The sequence below is a fragment of the Plasmodium malariae genome (assembly GCF_900090045.1).
Source record: "Plasmodium malariae genome assembly, chromosome: 14".
In the NCBI taxonomy this organism is placed as follows: Eukaryota; Apicomplexa; class Aconoidasida; order Haemosporida; family Plasmodiidae; genus Plasmodium; species Plasmodium malariae.
In genome coordinates, this window is record NC_041788.1 from 851214 (window position 1) to 868832 (window position 17619).

General features: G+C 24.7%; 6 protein-coding genes across 6 annotated transcripts; 2 read left to right on the top strand and 4 right to left on the bottom strand.

Moving 5' to 3' along the window:
• Positions 1–392: 392 nt before the first annotated feature.
• On the bottom strand, positions 393–1742 carry RAB5b (ras-related protein Rab-5B, putative; the record flags this gene model as incomplete). The annotated part of the gene is made up of 6 exons (XM_029007824.1): positions 393–445; positions 540–576; positions 705–761; positions 926–1049; positions 1194–1305; positions 1508–1742. 6 exons carry the CDS (start codon positions 1740–1742, stop codon positions 393–395), a joined length of 618 nt encoding a protein of 205 aa, XP_028864174.1.
• Positions 1743–3830: 2088 nt separating this feature from the next.
• On the bottom strand, positions 3831–4322 carry PmUG01_14027400 (RNA-binding protein, putative; the record flags this gene model as incomplete). Its single annotated transcript, XM_029007825.1, has 1 exon — positions 3831–4322. One exon carries the CDS (start codon positions 4320–4322, stop codon positions 3831–3833), a length of 492 nt encoding a protein of 163 aa, XP_028864175.1.
• A 1890-nt stretch (positions 4323–6212) lies between these two features.
• Positions 6213–10192, bottom strand: PmUG01_14027500 (conserved Plasmodium protein, unknown function; the record flags this gene model as incomplete). The annotated part of the gene is made up of 3 exons (XM_029007826.1): positions 6213–6324; positions 6430–6548; positions 6674–10192. 3 exons carry the CDS (start codon positions 10190–10192, stop codon positions 6213–6215), a joined length of 3750 nt encoding a protein of 1249 aa, XP_028864176.1.
• A 1488-nt stretch (positions 10193–11680) lies between these two features.
• PmUG01_14027600 (mitochondrial ribosomal protein S15 precursor, putative) lies at positions 11681–12580 on the top strand (the record flags this gene model as incomplete). The annotated part of the gene is made up of 1 exon (XM_029007827.1): positions 11681–12580. The coding sequence occupies one exon, from the start codon at positions 11681–11683 to the stop codon at positions 12578–12580; it is 900 nt and encodes a 299-aa protein (XP_028864177.1).
• A 465-nt stretch (positions 12581–13045) lies between these two features.
• ISD11 lies at positions 13046–13597 on the bottom strand (the record flags this gene model as incomplete). Its single annotated transcript, XM_029007828.1, has 2 exons — positions 13046–13204; positions 13493–13597. The coding sequence occupies 2 exons, from the start codon at positions 13595–13597 to the stop codon at positions 13046–13048; spliced, it is 264 nt and encodes an 87-aa protein (XP_028864178.1).
• Positions 13598–15925: 2328 nt separating this feature from the next.
• PmUG01_14027800 (meiosis-specific nuclear structural protein 1, putative) lies at positions 15926–17416 on the top strand (the record flags this gene model as incomplete). Its single annotated transcript, XM_029007829.1, has 1 exon — positions 15926–17416. The coding sequence occupies one exon, from the start codon at positions 15926–15928 to the stop codon at positions 17414–17416; it is 1491 nt and encodes a 496-aa protein (XP_028864179.1).
• Positions 17417–17619: the final 203 nt, after the last annotated feature.

Genomic DNA, 17619 nt, shown 5'->3' on the forward strand with positions numbered 1-17619 from the left:
TACATTTCTCCAAACTCGACTTAACAAAAAAGAATTTTTTTTTAAACTCATAACTTATTATACATATATGAATAAATGCGTATGAAAAAAAAAAAATGTACAATTCCTTTCCAAATTTAAAAAAAAAAAATATATATCATACTGTTTTAAAACAGCTTGTATGTGGAAAAAAGTTCTCAGTTTTTTAAAAAATAGAGGAGCTATATTTTTATAAAATTTTAATTTTAATAATAAAGTCAAAAAAAAAAAGAAATTAAACATAAAATTTCAGTGAAGTATGAATAAAGGAAATACTAAAAATTTAAGGAATAATATATATATATATATATATATATATACAATATAATAGAATAAAAAATATGATAAAGTAAAAAGGTAGAACTATTTGTTTTTTACGGATCATTATAATATAACACTTCTTTAAATCTTGAATAAATACGACTTGCTGTAAAAAAAGAGAAAAAAGAACAAGATATTGCGCTTGCAGTTTCACGTTATAATGTTGTTATTTACAGAACAAAATCAGAATTCGTTTTTACCTATTTTTTCAAATAAGGTATTAATATTTTCTCCTGTCTAATAAGAAATCAAAAAAAAAAAGATCATGTGTTTTATTTAAATTTTCTTTACTTTGTTATATGTCTTAATACATTTTGCATTTTCACATGTACGCATTGTTTTTATTTTCATTTTTTAATGTATACCTTTGCGGAACATTGAATAAAGGAAACATTCTCTTCTTCACAAAATTTCATTACCATCTTAAATTATAAAAACCAAAAAAAAAAAAAAGTAAAAGAATGAAAAAACCACAAATATAATAAAAGCTTGTATATTTTTTGTCTTCAATAAAAATCATACAAATCCTATAAGTTTTATCGTGTACTTTTTTTTTTTTTTTTTTTTATCTTTTCATTGTTATTACCTCCGAATTTAGTTTTTGTGGCAAGTCCTTTTTATTTGCAACAACCATGATACAACAATTTCGCGACCCGTTCGATTTTATTTCGTTAATCCAGTACTTTAGAGAGTTAAACGATTCGATATTGCTGTGATTAATTTTTTTTTTTTTTTTATATAAAAAAACAGGAGGAAATTATTAAAAAAATCCGAAAAAACGCTAGAATAATTTTGAAATAAAACTAAATAGAAAATATAAAAGTCATGCAAAAGAGGAAATAAATTCAAATTACTTTGAGTCATAAACGACAACTGCTCCATATGCATCCCGATAATATAAGGGTGCCATTGAGCGAAACCTTTCCTGTCCTCCAGTATCCCATATATGGAGTTTCATAGATGCCCCTTAAATAATGAGAATAATATGTTGTCTTATATTAATACCACCATAAATGTTTAAAAACTTTGTATTAATTAACGCGTTTAAAACATAGCTATTTCATTATGCACACACACATATATATATATATATATATATATATATACATTAGCATATATGCATTCACCTATGCACATATATATAGGTCTTATGTTAAGCTTTATTTACCATTTTTCAACTCAATTGTATGCTGCAAAAACGCGGCACCAATTGTTACTTGATGTTTATCTGAAAAACGACCATGACATAAGTACAAAGCGATACTTGATTTTCCAACTCCACTATCACCTAATAAAACTATTTTCACTTTTGTATCATTTTTTTTTTTTTGATCTAAAGCTGATGTTAAAACATTTATATTTTTTGTTGAATTAGGTCTTTGAGAACTTGATGAGCATCCCATAATTTATATATACATATATATATTGCCCTTTTTGGCTTTAACCTTTTTTCAGTTTTATCTATTTTTGTGTTTATTATTACTGGGACATTAATGATATAATATTATCTTAAAACGTTATCATTCATGTATGTATATATATATATATATATATATTTATATACACACTCGTTTTTTTTTAATTCTATTCATAATATAATTATTTGCTGCAAATACAAAAAAATTGTTCTATATAATACATATATAACATATGCACTTATAGTTCAATATCTATCGTTATACCATAAATTATTAAAAAAATATTTCATGTATTATATAATTTTTTCTTTCAATCAATCATTTTTTCCCTTATTTTGAATTTATTGTGCTTATTTTATTATCTTTATATTACTGTTATTATTACTATTTTTATTTTGTTTATTACAGTATATATATATATATATATTGTCATACTAAAAAATATTCCTGTTTTGTTATACCAAAATAATGGAAAAAGAAAGCATACAAAAAATGTTCGGCAAAAGCCAATATGAACTTTAATTTTACAAATTAATGAATTTTTATTGAATATATAATTTTATTTCGGAAATCAAATGCAAGGAACCCTTTTATTGACATAATATTCATTAAGTCGACTACAAGAGAATATATATATATCTTAATACCGATTATATACCGAATATACTGCGATATTATGTAAACTGCTGTTCGGTGAGAAAGAAAAAAAAAGAAAAAAAATGGAATTAGTTTTTTTTTCATCTTGAAATTATTTTATTTTTGTTTAATGCACAGAAATTTGTGCAAATAAACAAGAATAGAATATTTTAAAACGTTTAATTTTCTTTGCATCTTTTCTTTCGAAATGTATCAACTCTATGATTACTAAAAAAAAGAAAACAGGAAAAAAAGGTATTTAATAATAGAATGATTTGTCTGCTTTTATTGATAAATCAAAACTGCAACTTGTTCGAGAAAAAAGTTGTTCCAAAAGGGTAAAGGTTGAAAAGCACACAGAATAGAATCGTAATTTACTTTAAATTAATATTGATACTTACAAGTTTTATAATTTACTAAAACTGCATAAGAGAATTGTAAAAATAATGCATATTTTAATAATATGATAAACAGGAAGTGTATAAATTTTTTTTTTTTTTTTTTTACAAGCAATATTTTTTTCATTTATATTTAAATAAGAACAAGTAAAACGATAAATATATTTAAGTGTTGTTCTTCTCTCCAAATTACACATTTTCGTTATGTAGATGTTTTATAAAATTTTAGTATAGGCAAATTTGATCCTTAGATAAAATATAAAAATAAATACAAAAAACGGTCTACTAAGAAATTATTTTATTGAATATTTATTTATATTTTTCGAAAGTGCATATATCAGCATATTTTTTTATAACACAATGTAAATATGCAACTTAGAAAAAGTCAGAGGAAATATTTCTGTTTTTTCACATAAAATCTAAAAATTGTACTAGTTTATGTAATTACTTTTGCTTTTTTTTTTTTTCTTATATGAAGTCTAATTTTATTTTTCTTTAGCATTTTTTTTTACATTAAATTATTTCTCATTAAAACAGGGAAATTTACAATATTGTTTGTTAAAAACGTTTTCATTAATAATAGCACTATAGAACGTGCGTTGTGTATATCATAATTAGGAGAAAGTAAAAGAAAAATATTTGTTGAAACAATCAATAAGGAAATAAAAAACAAAAAAAGAGGAAAAAATGATAAAAGTTAGGAAACTTAAAAAAAAAAAAAAAAGTAATTAAACAAAATAAAATTGGTCTATATTCTTTGTAATTGCATACATTTTAATTTTTACAAAAGAAAAAAAAAAAAAAAATACGAAAAGATAGGATGGAATATGATGAAATATGATGAAATATGATGAAATATGATGAAATATGATGAAATATGATGAAATAAGATAAAATAAGATAAAATAAAGGAGAAAAACTTTTTGGACATAAAAACTTCAATCCTAATGAATGATCTATAAAATAATATTTCACAATATCACAGTTCTGAATAAAAACTCAACTATATTTAATATAACTTTTTTTTACAGTGTAAAATTTAATAATCATCATCTTCATCCTCGTCTTCATCTTCGTCTTCGTTTTGTACGTTTTCTTCTTCATGCTCAGCATAAAAGCTATTTGAGTCTTGCTCATTGTCTTCATTTGGTGGTGCGTTTGAATTGTCTTCATTATTTTCATTGTTTTCATCATTTTCATTATTCTCATTATTTTTTTTATTTTCTTCTTCTAGTTCTTTAGCTTTTTCCGATTCTTCAACTACTCTTTCTGCTGCTTCTTTACTTTCAAATCCAACCCAAGCCCATCCATCGTTATTAAATCCGGGTTCATAAAAATAAACTTGTACAGCGCCATATTCCTCTAAAGCGTTTTTAAATTGATCTATCGTAACACATGTTTTTATGTTTTTTATAAATATTCTGGTATCAGCTGCAGTTAAAGTGATATCATGTTGAGCTTTTGTGAGAAAGGTTTTAATTGAAGATGGTACTTCGGCACCCTGAACTCCGCAAAGTTGTGTAAAAGCCATTTTTGCTGTAGTTGTCAAAAGTTAAGGTTATAGTATGCACACACATACACACAAAAAAAAAAAAAAAAGGCGTGAAATTCAGGATTTCAATTTATATATATATGTATATATATATATACGTAAATATATATATATATGTGTGTAATTTATTCAAGCAAAATAATTAATTTTCAACTATTTAAAGTCATTCTAATAGTTTATATTTTTTCCCAATATAAAAGACATTAATATTGTGTGTTGTATAAATTACAATTCAAACAGAAGGAAATTTTTATTTTCTTTAAATATAAATCAGATTATGTTAAAACATAAAAATTGTACAGAAAAAAAAAAAAGTTAAATAAGATAATTAAACAAATAAAGAAACGTATATATGGCCAGGTAAAATTAAATTAAAAGGCACAGAATAATAAATGCTAATTAGCTAACTTTCCCTAATATAGTGGCACGTTAACCAAAGGTGGTGATGCTTTTTTTTTTTTTTTATGAACATGTAATAAATATTTTTTCATTGATATAGCTATTTTTATCAATTTTGTTAAATTAATTTTTTTATTTTAATAAATATGTGTACACATGTAAACAACATGTTTAAATTGAATTAAGTTTTTTTTTTTTTTTTTTTTTACACGCTTTTTGTGTTTTAAAAGCGTACAAATCTGAAAATTTTGCTTGTAACTTTATATTCAAAGGATGTGATATTATAAATAAATGAAAAAATAAGATAATATAAAAAGAAACCACATAGTTGAAAGTATATAATAAAGATGTCCATTCTATTTCATGACGTGTTCATTATTATATTAAGGAAAACAACAAAAAAAAATTACAACATGGTAATATTACATTTAGATATATTTTACAACACACAGCTAGCCAAAAGTTCTAAAAAAAAAATAAAATAAATAAAAATAAAAATAGCTATAAGCAATATACCATTATATTTTCTGTGCACGTATTTTATTTTTTTTCCCAATAGAAAATTAAAATTATTTTTGTTTTAAAATTTAATAACATTATTTTAATTTTTCTTCTCCATATAAAACTTTTTTGATAACCCAAAACAAACATAAAAATAAAGATAAAACTTTTTAAAAAAATAAAATAAAATAATAAATTATAGCCATTTAAAAACATTTGCAACAATAGTGTATTTACTTTAAAAATAAATTTTTTAACCTCATGTGGAGCTAACATAAAATTGAAGCCTTATCTATTTGTATACACGAGGTGAAATTATTTCAGATAACATTGTGCAATGGATTATTTTTTTTTTCATTTCTTCTTTATCCCTTTTGCATTAATGCATGGGGGAACCCATAAAGGGGCATTAATATTCCTTTATATGTTTATCACGTGCATATGTATAAATATGTACATATAATTGTACGGATATATACATATAGATGGTACAGATATATACATATAAAGGTACGGATGTATACACATTAAGGTGCAAATATATATATATATAAATGTACTATATTTTTGGAGGGATCAAATGAAATGGCAAAGAACTGCTAAATTTTCGTAACAAAATTTTTTTTTTTAATTGTTTAACTTCAATATATGCTCTAGCACATTAATATCATTTTAATTATGTATTAAAAATAGATATACATATTTTTCCAATTATACGTATACAAAAAGTATCAATATATATAAAAGCAAAGCTTATTTATCTTTATAAAATTGATCGCAGCTCTATAGTAATATAATACATTAAAGAAACTTACACATTTGACTTTTCCCCATAACCAAATATTAATATATTTCATTTTACACAATTTTGTAACATTGCAAAAATGCAACGCCTTTCGCATTGCGTCTAATGTAAAATTATTGTATTTTTTCCCCGCACAAGTTTTATTCCATAAAAAAAGGAGTTCTTCATTTTATAGTTACCATAATTTCTGATAATTCATTTATCTCATGTTGCTTCATGTCTTTACATTGCCTCAAAATTGATTCAATAATGTACTTCAGTTGATATACAAACGTTCTAAAAAAGGGAAAATTAAAAAATATATTTGCAGTTATGGTTAATCTACATCCGATTGACATACTTTTAAAATGTACATATATATACGTATACATTTAATGTTACCCTTTTTTATCTTCGAGGTAATTATTTTTTATCATATGATGTAAAAATTTGATAGCAGTTACTTGCTTAGAAATTAATGTGTCGATCAACCTTTTCGTGTTACATTTTTGTATTATACTCTGTATTAAAAAAAAAGGGGAAGGAAAAGAAAAAAACAAAGAGGGTCATTCATTTTATAATAAATAGCAAAAGTTAAAAAAAGAAAAAACATTCTTCACGAAATAAATTATTATTTGTAAGTTACCTCAATAGATCGTATTTCCTTAACTTTTGCTTCAAATGAATCAACATATTTTCCCTTTATAAAAAGGAAAAAGGAATATGCATTCCAAAAGGAGTCATATTCAGAAATATAAGAAGATATATTATCCATAGTAGTAATAATTTTATCTAAATAACATAAACCATTTTTACTTGGAATTATTGTGGGTTTATCCTTCACAATATGATCTGAAATGTAATCAAATATCCAAGGCTGTATTTGCTTTACTTGATGTAATTTACATAACATACTTAAAGATAAACAAAAACTATCTATATCATTTTGCAAAATGGACAATTTTAGATACGTATCCCAATATTTCCATTCATTATTATTATCCTTTACAGCTTCGTTTATACAAATCTTTGCAGCTTTATATGTACCTCGTTTCATATATAAATATGCTAAATTTCCATATGACTTAGATGAATTTTCATTCGTCATACTAATCATTCGCGTAAAGGCTTTTATAGCCTCATCAAAATTTTCTATTTTCATATAAGAGTAACCTAAAATAAACCAAATATCTGGACACAAAGGGGAAATCTCTAAAGCTTTTTTTAAATATTCACAACATTCTTTGTACATTTCCTTATTGTAATAATATTTTCCAATAAATATAGCTGCCTTTGCATATTTAAACTTTGACAAATTCCATGCCTCTACATAATAGTTTAGAGAATTATTTCTATCTATTAAACCGTATAAACATAATAAACAAGGTGTCTTTTTTTTTTTAAGTAAATCATCTAATAATTCTTTTGCTTCTTCTTTTCGGTCGGCTTCAATTAAGCATGTAATAGCCTCTTCCCATAATTTTAAATCTTTAAAAAGATTGAAAGCTGATACAACAGAGCCAGTTTTAATCATAACATTCCCTATTTCTTTTTTCAACTCCCAAATGGTTGGGTAATATACATCATACATAAATCTCAACCTTTCTGCACCTTCAGGTTTCATATCATAACATTCTTTCAACAATTCATTTAATTGAGCTGCTGCTCGATCTACTGTTTTAAGTCTAAACGTTTCGTATTTACATTTAAACCATAAAAAACAAGAATAAAGTAGCCAATTTTGATTTTTTTTTTGTAATAAATTATTCCTTTTATTTGTGCTTCTGCGTTCGTCAAAGTTCATTTCAGAACTAACATCATAGCACTTTAAACATCTTGATATTACTGCACTTAATTTTTCAAATTTAATTTCGTCATAATGAGGATTAAATTTAATCAAGGAGAAGCAAAAATTAATTAACGTTATTTGTTCTTGGAAAAACAAAACTTTAAAACAATTATTCTGCGAATCGACAAAATTTGGTTCTTCTAATATATCTGTATCTGGGTCTAAATCTTTTAATTTCCATGTTACTTTAGCATTGGGGTCTTCCAAGCACTGTTCCGTTTTGTCGTTTTTTTTGGGGGGGATTTCCATTCTAATATTGTTCACATCCTCTTTTTTTTCAGCCTTTAATATACATTCATCTTTAATAGTATTCTTTGCATCATATACCTGTTCATTCCTGAAACTACTGCATATTATCTGACCCTTAAACTTGGCGTCGTCATTTTTACGCGACAATTCACCAGTGCACGTATCATCCGCATTGCTATTTTTGCTATCCTCCCCTTTTTTGTTCTTACCATCAATATTTTGTTCTCTACAATTATTAGTGATATTATTTAACTCATCGTTAAACTTGTTAGTACAGTTCGTTCCCTCCTTTTTGGCACCATTATTTTTTGAAGTTCTTTTTTCTTCCTCTTCTACATCTGTACAGTTTTCCTCACTCAATATTGGTTCTTCATTCATATTCTGTGTTTCTATTTCTTCTCTCTTTGCCTTCATCTCCTGTACTGCTATTAAATCTTCTTCTACTTCTACGTATACTTCTTTTTCTTGATTTTCCTTTTCACGTTTATTTAACTTTTGTTCATCTATAGATTTATTATTATCTATTATTCTGTAATCACTCCTTAAAATATCGTATTCACTAAGGGGTTCTATTTCTTTTAAAACTGTTGACGTGTTATCTTCTTCCTCTCCTGATTTCGCCTTTAGTACTAATATAGTGGCAGGAGTTTTCTGGTACTTCCTTTTTATTCCCAGTCGACCAGTGAAAAAGTAATGAAATTTGCTCATATCTGATAGTACGTTCAGCAATTTTTGATACCCCCTGGTGTAATTATAATAAGTAAGATAAACAGAAAAATTTGATAAAACATAAATTTTAAATTTTTCAGACAAGTGGCTTTCATGAAATGTATCACAATATTTTGCATTCTTTACATCATTTACATATTTTATATCTTGGTTTAAACAATCAACTATATCAGCTACTTTACATAAAATGGTTTCTTGCTCAATTATTTCAAAGTCGGTAGGTAATAAATTTATTTTTTTAAATATGTGTATCGGTTTATCAATTATATGAATTTTCAACGAATAAAAATAGTCGTTATATGATGAAGTAAATAATCTTTGCCATATAAAACAAATTCTTGCTTTCCATAAATATTTACTTTTTATAAAGTAATCGCAATTTAAATTATCATAACATTTTTCTTCTTTCATATCATTGGTAACAGCCTCATCTCCCATATATTTTGTCGTTGATTTTATATTCACGTCAGCTCTACTACCATACACCTGATCCTCTTTAATATTATTGGTATTATTAGCATTGTTTATGTTTTTCTCCGAAAAGTTATATTCATCGAGACTTAAAAACGGAAGGTCCTCCTTACAAAAATTGTTTACTAGTCCTAATAAAATTATGGATAAACAAAAAGAGTTTATTAATTCACAATGTTCATATATATATACCCCCTCTAATGATAAAAAATCCAAAGACGAATTAAAAAAATTTTCCTTTTTAATTTGTAAAGCCTCTATAAATTTCTTAAAATAATTGTCTTCATTGTATCTTTGTGTATTTTTCAATGTTACTATATGAATGTCATATTTTAACGGTGGCCCAGTCCAATTATATTGAGTAAAAATATTTAAAAAAATAAAACTACATAATAAAATTTTTACTTCAAACAGAAAGGTAAAACACAAGTACATAAAAATGGTAAGCTCCTTACTCTCTGTTTTTCTTTCTATGTGTTTTTTATATTTTATTTTTTCTCTTTCACTCCTTACATATTCAAACAACTCTTTTTTTACTTGATTAATGCTAACAATATGCTGATTTTCAAAAACATCCAAAACAAATTTAAATATATTATAAACCCAAGGATTTGTGATACACCTTTTATGCTTTCCACATTTTGCCAATTTCAAAAGAATGAAAAGGTTCTTAATTTCATCTAGCAATTCTTTTAATAACTCTTTTTGGTTCAATTTTTTTGAAATTTCTTCTCCCACTAGATCTTTATACAAAGCTTCTAAGCTTGTTACAATTTGTTTTTCTGTTTTCTCATAAATGTCTTCATTTTCGTAGTTCAAGTAAATCAATTCTTCGATAAACCACAACACTTTTCTTAGATTTTCCATTGAGCAACTAGGTAAAAATTAGTATTTTTTCTTTTTTTTTTTTTTTTTTTTAATAATACACATACGAAAACAAGCAAAAAAAGAGAAACACAACACAGTGCAATATAATGCAAAACAAAACAAATGCTTATTCCCTCAAAGGAAAAATTTAAATCCAAAAAAGAGGCAATTTTATACGTAATTTTATATAATATGGAAAAAATTATATAAGTCGTCTCATAAACATCTTCTTTTGGTTCTTAAATTTTAAAGGAATAAAAAATAAAAATAAAAATAAAAGTAAAAACCTAATAAGTGGTAGAAGTACTTGTATACATGTAACTTCCAACTGTTTTTACTCCCATTATTGTCGAAATGAAAATTTGGTCCCCAATATTTTCATTCTATTCAATTTCAATTTGAAATTTTTTTTTTTTTTATTTGACTGGCAGTTGTAACTGTAGTAAAAATAATAATCCATGTCGATTAAACGTGTTTAACATTCCATTTAACATTATTTTACAAGTACGCTCAGCAGTATATTCATCAAAGTTTACGAGCGACGTAATACTGTTCATTAACGTTGAATAGTATATAATAATACTTAACGGAACATTCTAATATGCTTAAGAATCGATGTCATTTTATGTTCAGTTTTATTTTATCTGCTAACTACAAACTTGGTCTTATGTAATAAAAATGTTCCTTGTGCTTTATGCATATAATAAAAATCCACTTGCATATTCTTTACCAACAAAATAAATATAAATATATAATATGCCAGTAACAAAATTTATTTCGACTGAGTTAAGGGCGCAATTTAACAACTTCTAATATTTAATATATGAGCAAATTTTTAATTTTAATTCTTTTAATTTTTTTTTTTTTTTTTTTTTTTTTTATGCTATTTACTTTATTATGAAAAAGCCGAAATTATTAGCATAAAAAATCTATTCACTATCACGTTCCTACGAATTCTGTGTTAACTTCATTTTGCATAATCCAGTTATATTATTATATTTGATTTATAACGAAGTACTTTAGACCTTCAGAAGGAATGACATAAAAATAAAAGGAAAAATATCATACTTGCTTTATTTTGAATTAACACCAAAGTATCATTATTTTCCCCCTTTTTGGATGTTCCAGAAATTTACCAAAATAGGTGGGGAAAAATAGGAAAAAAGGATATTTTTTTTATTATTTTCCCGTTTGTATTACAAAATTATGCAGTCTCGCTAAAATGATGTTATATACGACTATCAGTTTTGAATTCTGCATATTATGTATGTTGGTACATGTACATATATATATATATATATATATATTATATATATGTATGTCCATTTTTGCGCCGTATCGAAGGCAATACCGAATAGTGCATAAATTGCTCCGTATGAGCGCACATGTATCCTGCTCTTGTGTACTTCCATTTATGCATTTCCTGCTTATAAACATTATTCCTTTTTTTTTTTTTTTTCTATACAGCAAACATCGTAAAACATGAACATGATAAGTAAAATATTAAGGGGAAATAACTTTTTACATATCAAGAACAAAATTGAAGTAAACTTTTTTAAATACTCAAAAAGATATGAATCAAGAGTAAAAGCACACAGATATACAGGCATAACAGCAGTAAAAACACATGCACAAAAAACAGAATGGTACTTGAAAGCTGAAAGAGATTTTTTGGCTGAAAGAAGTCAAATACCAAATGGATATATTGGCCTTTGGCAATATGATGATATAAAACATTTAAAAGAAAATATTATAAATATGCTACATTTAAACTGTGCTAACAATAAACAAATACATAAATTTAAAAAGTTGAATATACGAAGATTATTACAAAGAAGACCTTTTGATACTGGAAGTGCACCTGTTCAAATTGGATGTTTGACCGAAAAAATTTTAAATTTAAGAGCTCATTTAATACAACGATGTAAAGATCATCCTAAAAAGAGAACTATGTCTATCTTATTAGCGAGAAGACAAAAACTGATGAAATATTTATATAAAACCGATTTTGAATTATATAAACATACTTGTAATTTATTAAAAATTAAATGTATATTATTTGCAATTCCTGATTCGAGAGATAGAGCAAAAGCAATTAATGCAGCAGCTATTGATGGAGACAGGTGTAAATTTTTAATTAGGCAAAAATTGTGGAAAGGCAAATACAGGCCTAGACCAATCAAAAATGCAAAAGGTCAAACAGTAAGATATACCAGGCACCCGATAGAACAACCCCCTTCTGATTATGCATTACCAAAAGAATACAAGCCACAAATATCAAATTCATGGCCATATGGCGTTAAGGAAACCTATCAAAAAGGACTTTATACTATTCACAATCCCACAGCTCCAGGTTTGGGGTATTGTCCTGTTCCAATGTTGTTCTGAAGGTATATACCTATTTATATATATATGCATTTATTCATACTTATGTACATACATACATATATGCCCATATATATGTATATATATTTATGTATTTGTATTTTTTTTTTTTTTTTGTATCAGCTTACATTTGCACAGTTTTAACGATTTGCCTGACCTGTTCATGCAATTTTCATTTCTTTTTAAGAAAATTTAATTACCTTTTAAGCTTAACATCATATAACATTTTTACATTTATACGATATATGTCACTTTAAGAAAAATTTTCTTTCTATATAACTATAATATTTTATATTTTCTTTTTGTATGTGTGTGCATAAAAAACTCTTCTGACTTTTAAAAAGCTATTTTTTTGTTAACTAAAATGGAAAAAAAAAAAAAAAAAAGAGGAGAAACGAAAAGAGAAAAAAGAAAAAACAATAACACATAAAATGCATATTTTTACGCTTTTAAAAAATTTTATCTTTTCTATTTTGTCACTAATGGCTTATCAACGTGGTACAAATTATGTATTATGGTTTGTCTCTTCAGCATATTAAGGTAATCATTACATTCATTTTCAAATGTTTTTAATTTTTCACAGTCTTGTATACTATTGTTAAAAAATTCCCTAAAGTTTTCTTTAGCCTGTTAAGAACATAAAAAAGTTAAAATGTCAAAATGTTATTGCCTATACTATACAGTACATTTTCTCTATGTGAACAGTACTTTTCCTCTATTCATTATTGAGAAAGCTCTTTAATTTGCACACATCCGCCCATCAACTTTTTCACTTATTTTCGTATATGTCTTTATGTACGTATGCATGTACATATATATATATATATATATATATATATATATATATATATATATTTATTTATTTAAAATTGGGAACGGGTTATATATATGTTTTATCTTAGACGTCGCTCAAACCTTGTTAGTGAAGTAGACGTTGTAGTTTATATTCTCAAATTTAGATGCTTCGTTCAAAATATGGCGATACAACGTTTTTAAACGTTTTATTTGATTTGTTTTCATTATATTCTGCAAAAATTTTAATCATTAATTTTTTAAAATTATTCCCTTAGGTATAATCTTTGTGTATGTTCCAAATAATACAATTTGCTTTGGTTTTTACCATGTGAACATAAGCAAAGTTATATGTATCTATATGTATTTATATGAATTTATATATTATACTATATGAATATATTTATATTTTGTGTTCTTTTTGTAGTTCATATGTGAAGTATTAATAATTGACTAATATAATTCTTCAATTAATTTTTATTTGAATTTTTTCAAAAAATGTGTTTTCTCATTTTTTAAATGATGTACTGAATAATAATAATAATTAGAATTTTGAAAGATTTAAATTTTACTTTTAAAAAAAAAAAATATAAAAAAATAAAGTCTGAATCAAAATCAAGCAAACAGAATCCCACAAAAGAAAATGCAAATAGATACATGCACGTATGTATATCTTTATACATATGCTCAAAATAAAAAAATGAAGAATAAAATTTTTTTTTTCTTAAATATAAAAATATATATTTAACTTCAGAGTGACTTATATGTGTCAAGCAGTAAAAATTTTGCAAACGTAGTTTAATAAATATTACCGTAGTTTAATAATTGCAGAAAAGAAAAAAAAAAAAAAAAAAATAATAATAAAATAATAAAATAATAAAACAATTAAACAATAAAACAAAGTAATGCAAGCAAAAATCGTTAGCTTTATTACACTGTTGAAAATGAAAGATTAAAGCTTGTAAACTTGGTTAAAATGGTTGAGGTCAATTACATATATGTAGATAATTACATGAATTATATATTTTATGGTACTCCTCATAGGAATATAATTTTTAGTAGCTTACTAAATGTTATGAATACTTTATTTGAACTTTGTGCACTGTGATCTCATATTTTCAGGAAATTTAAAAGTAAAATTATAGACACATGTGAAGTATAAAATAAAAAATGAACGAATTAAAGGTACCATCTATAAACAGATGAACAGACGCATAAATTAGCACATGTGCAAAATATAGCCAGAGCACATGTACATGTGTAATGAAATAATTCAAAAAAATAATTATGAATTTACAATTAAATAATGGGTTAACAAAGAAGCTATTTCATGAACTTTTTACTCACTTGATGCTTAAATGTTTTTAAAAATTAAGGGTAAAAAAAAAAAAAAAAGCTATAAAACTTAACTGTTTATTTATTTTTTCGTACGAAAAGACACATATTATGTTTCTTCCTTACATACATGTCAATATTTGCTTTTTCTGAACATAAATGCTTTTATTATATAATTGATCATATATAATACACATTCTTTATTATACCTAATTAGAATTTTAGAAATATGTATATACATGTCGAAATAACTTTCAAAAGGGCATATAACTCTACTTTTTATGTAAATCCTCCTTGGTGGATTATATTACCTTTGTTTATTATCAAAATGTAAGAGAGTGTGGATTCGTGTGCAAAAGGGAAGGTCAAACTTACATTGCCCCTTTGCAATGCGTATGTATACATATATATATATTATATGCATTACTAGGTTGACACCTGTTAATTGTAAAACAAAAAGTCGTTTTTTCATTATTTAGACACTATTCTTTGTTCTCTTTAAGGTGATGATACTATTTCCTACCTTTTCCTGTTCCACATAGAAATATGAATTAGGCAATGTTCCGCGAAAAGAGCAAAGAAAAAAAAAAAAAAAAAAAAAAAAAAAAGACAAACGGAATGTCCGATTTATAGCTTTTCATATAATATATATATAATATATATGTGTATATATAGTGCATATATAGGTACATATAGATATAAATTTTTTTTTTTTTTTTTTTACTGGCGCACATAACATATTTTTAATTTCGAGTAATTATTAAAAAAATTGAAACACATAATTTTGCTTCATTTTAATTAATATTGCTACTGATGTATGCTTTGTAAAACCATTGGGAATTCTTAGTTATCTACAATATAACTCTGCTATATTATTATATTATCATATTGTTATACGTTTTTGAATAAATACATTCTTCTATTAATTAAAGCTATTCCAATGTACGACTAAAGTAATTACTCTTGGTAGGTTAAAAATTTAACCAGGGATATATATAATACGAACATTTATTGAAGCTTATATATAAACTGACATATGGTGAAGCAAATATGCACATGCATATATATATTGAAGCAGATATATATACGAACATATATATATATATATATATATATATATAAATATATATTATATAGACATACGCGCATATACTTACACACAGCACTGCTGAAAATTCTTTTCCTTTGCTCCCTCCGCTTTTTAAACTCACTTTTTCTTAAATGAAACGATACAATGAAAAAACAATTAACGCAAGAATTCAGAGAGAGCAGAAAAATGAATATGCTCGTGAAAGAATAAGAAACGACTTAAAGTTAGATAACTATAGCAAGATTCAAGGTATATCTATTGATAAGGCTGAGACAGCTCAATCAAAAAAAAACTTAGAAGAAAATGATTCCATTAAAAGAGAACATGAAACAACAAACGAGTTTGATAATACAAGAATTAATGAGGATAAAAGTAAAAAAGAAGAATATGCATCATTAAACGAATTTGACCATACAACAATAAAGGAAGAAAGAGTTAAAAATTGTCAATTATTGAATGAAAAACAAAAGGAAGAAAAAGAAGCAGCTGATCAAGTACTTCGAGAAAAAGCTTTACAACATGCGTTACAAAATGATGAAAGCTACAAAAAATTAAAAGAAAAATTAGACGAAATGGCTACATTGAATGTACGAGAAAATCAAATAAAAGAAGCAAAAAAATTAAAAGAAAAAGAGGTAACAGAAGAAGAGAAACGAATTGAAGAACAAATGGGAAATATTTTAATTAACGAAGAAAAAAAAGACGAAATGAAAAAAAAATTAAATTATGAAAAGGTTATGGAAACTAAAAAAGAACTGCAACATCAAATTAAAGAAAATTTAAAAAAAAAAAAAGAGAAATTTTATGGAAATTTAGAAGAAAGAAATGATATTGATAATATTGTGAACAACTACAAAGAAGAAAAAAAAAAAAAAAAAGATGAAGGTTTACTAAAACAAAAAAAATTATTAAAAGAATTTCAAGAACAAATAGATTTAAAAAACAAAAAAAAAGAAATTGAAAAAAAAAAAGAATTAGAAGAAGAATTAAAAAATCAACAATATATCAAAGAAAAAGAAAACAAAATGAAAACATATTTCAAAAAAAAGGAAGAAAAAAATCTAGAAAAACAAAAAGTTGTTAATGATTTAGCATATAAAGAATATCTTGTTAATAAAGAAAAAGAGACCTTAGATGAATTGCTTAATAAATTATACATTGAAGAACATAATTTCAAAGAAAAACAAAAAGAAATAAAAGAAAATGAAAAAAAATTACAGCTTAAAAATGAAATGCTAAAACAGCTCGAAAAGGATATTAAATTAAAGGAAGAAAAAAGACAAAAGGAGAAAGAAGAGGATGAAAAAAGAAAAATTGAACTTTTAGAGGAAAAAAAAAAATTAGATAAAATTGACCAATACACAGATCAAAAAAAAAAAGAAAAGCTATTACAATATAGAAAAGAAATATATGAAACGTTCCAAGAAAAAAAAGAAGCAATAAAAAAAGAAAGATTACAAGAAGAACAAGAAAAAGAAAAACTCTTGGAAGAACAGAAAAAATATGAACAGTTAATAAATCAAGAGAAAATGAAACTCATAGATAAATACAGTAAGGATATTCTGAAAAATCTCCCAGATGATGTATACGAAAAACTTAAGAAGCAAAATATTATTACGTAGGAAAAAGTAGGGGAAAAAAACTTGTGTTATTCATAAAAATCGATAACTTAAAAAAAGTATAAGTTCTACACAAAAAACATGTGAGAATAAATACACACATGTGTATACACACCACTACGTGCATAAGTATACGCAAAGATATACACTAACATACGCTATGAGTATATTTTTCGAACATTTAAATAAAAAAAAAAAAAAATTTA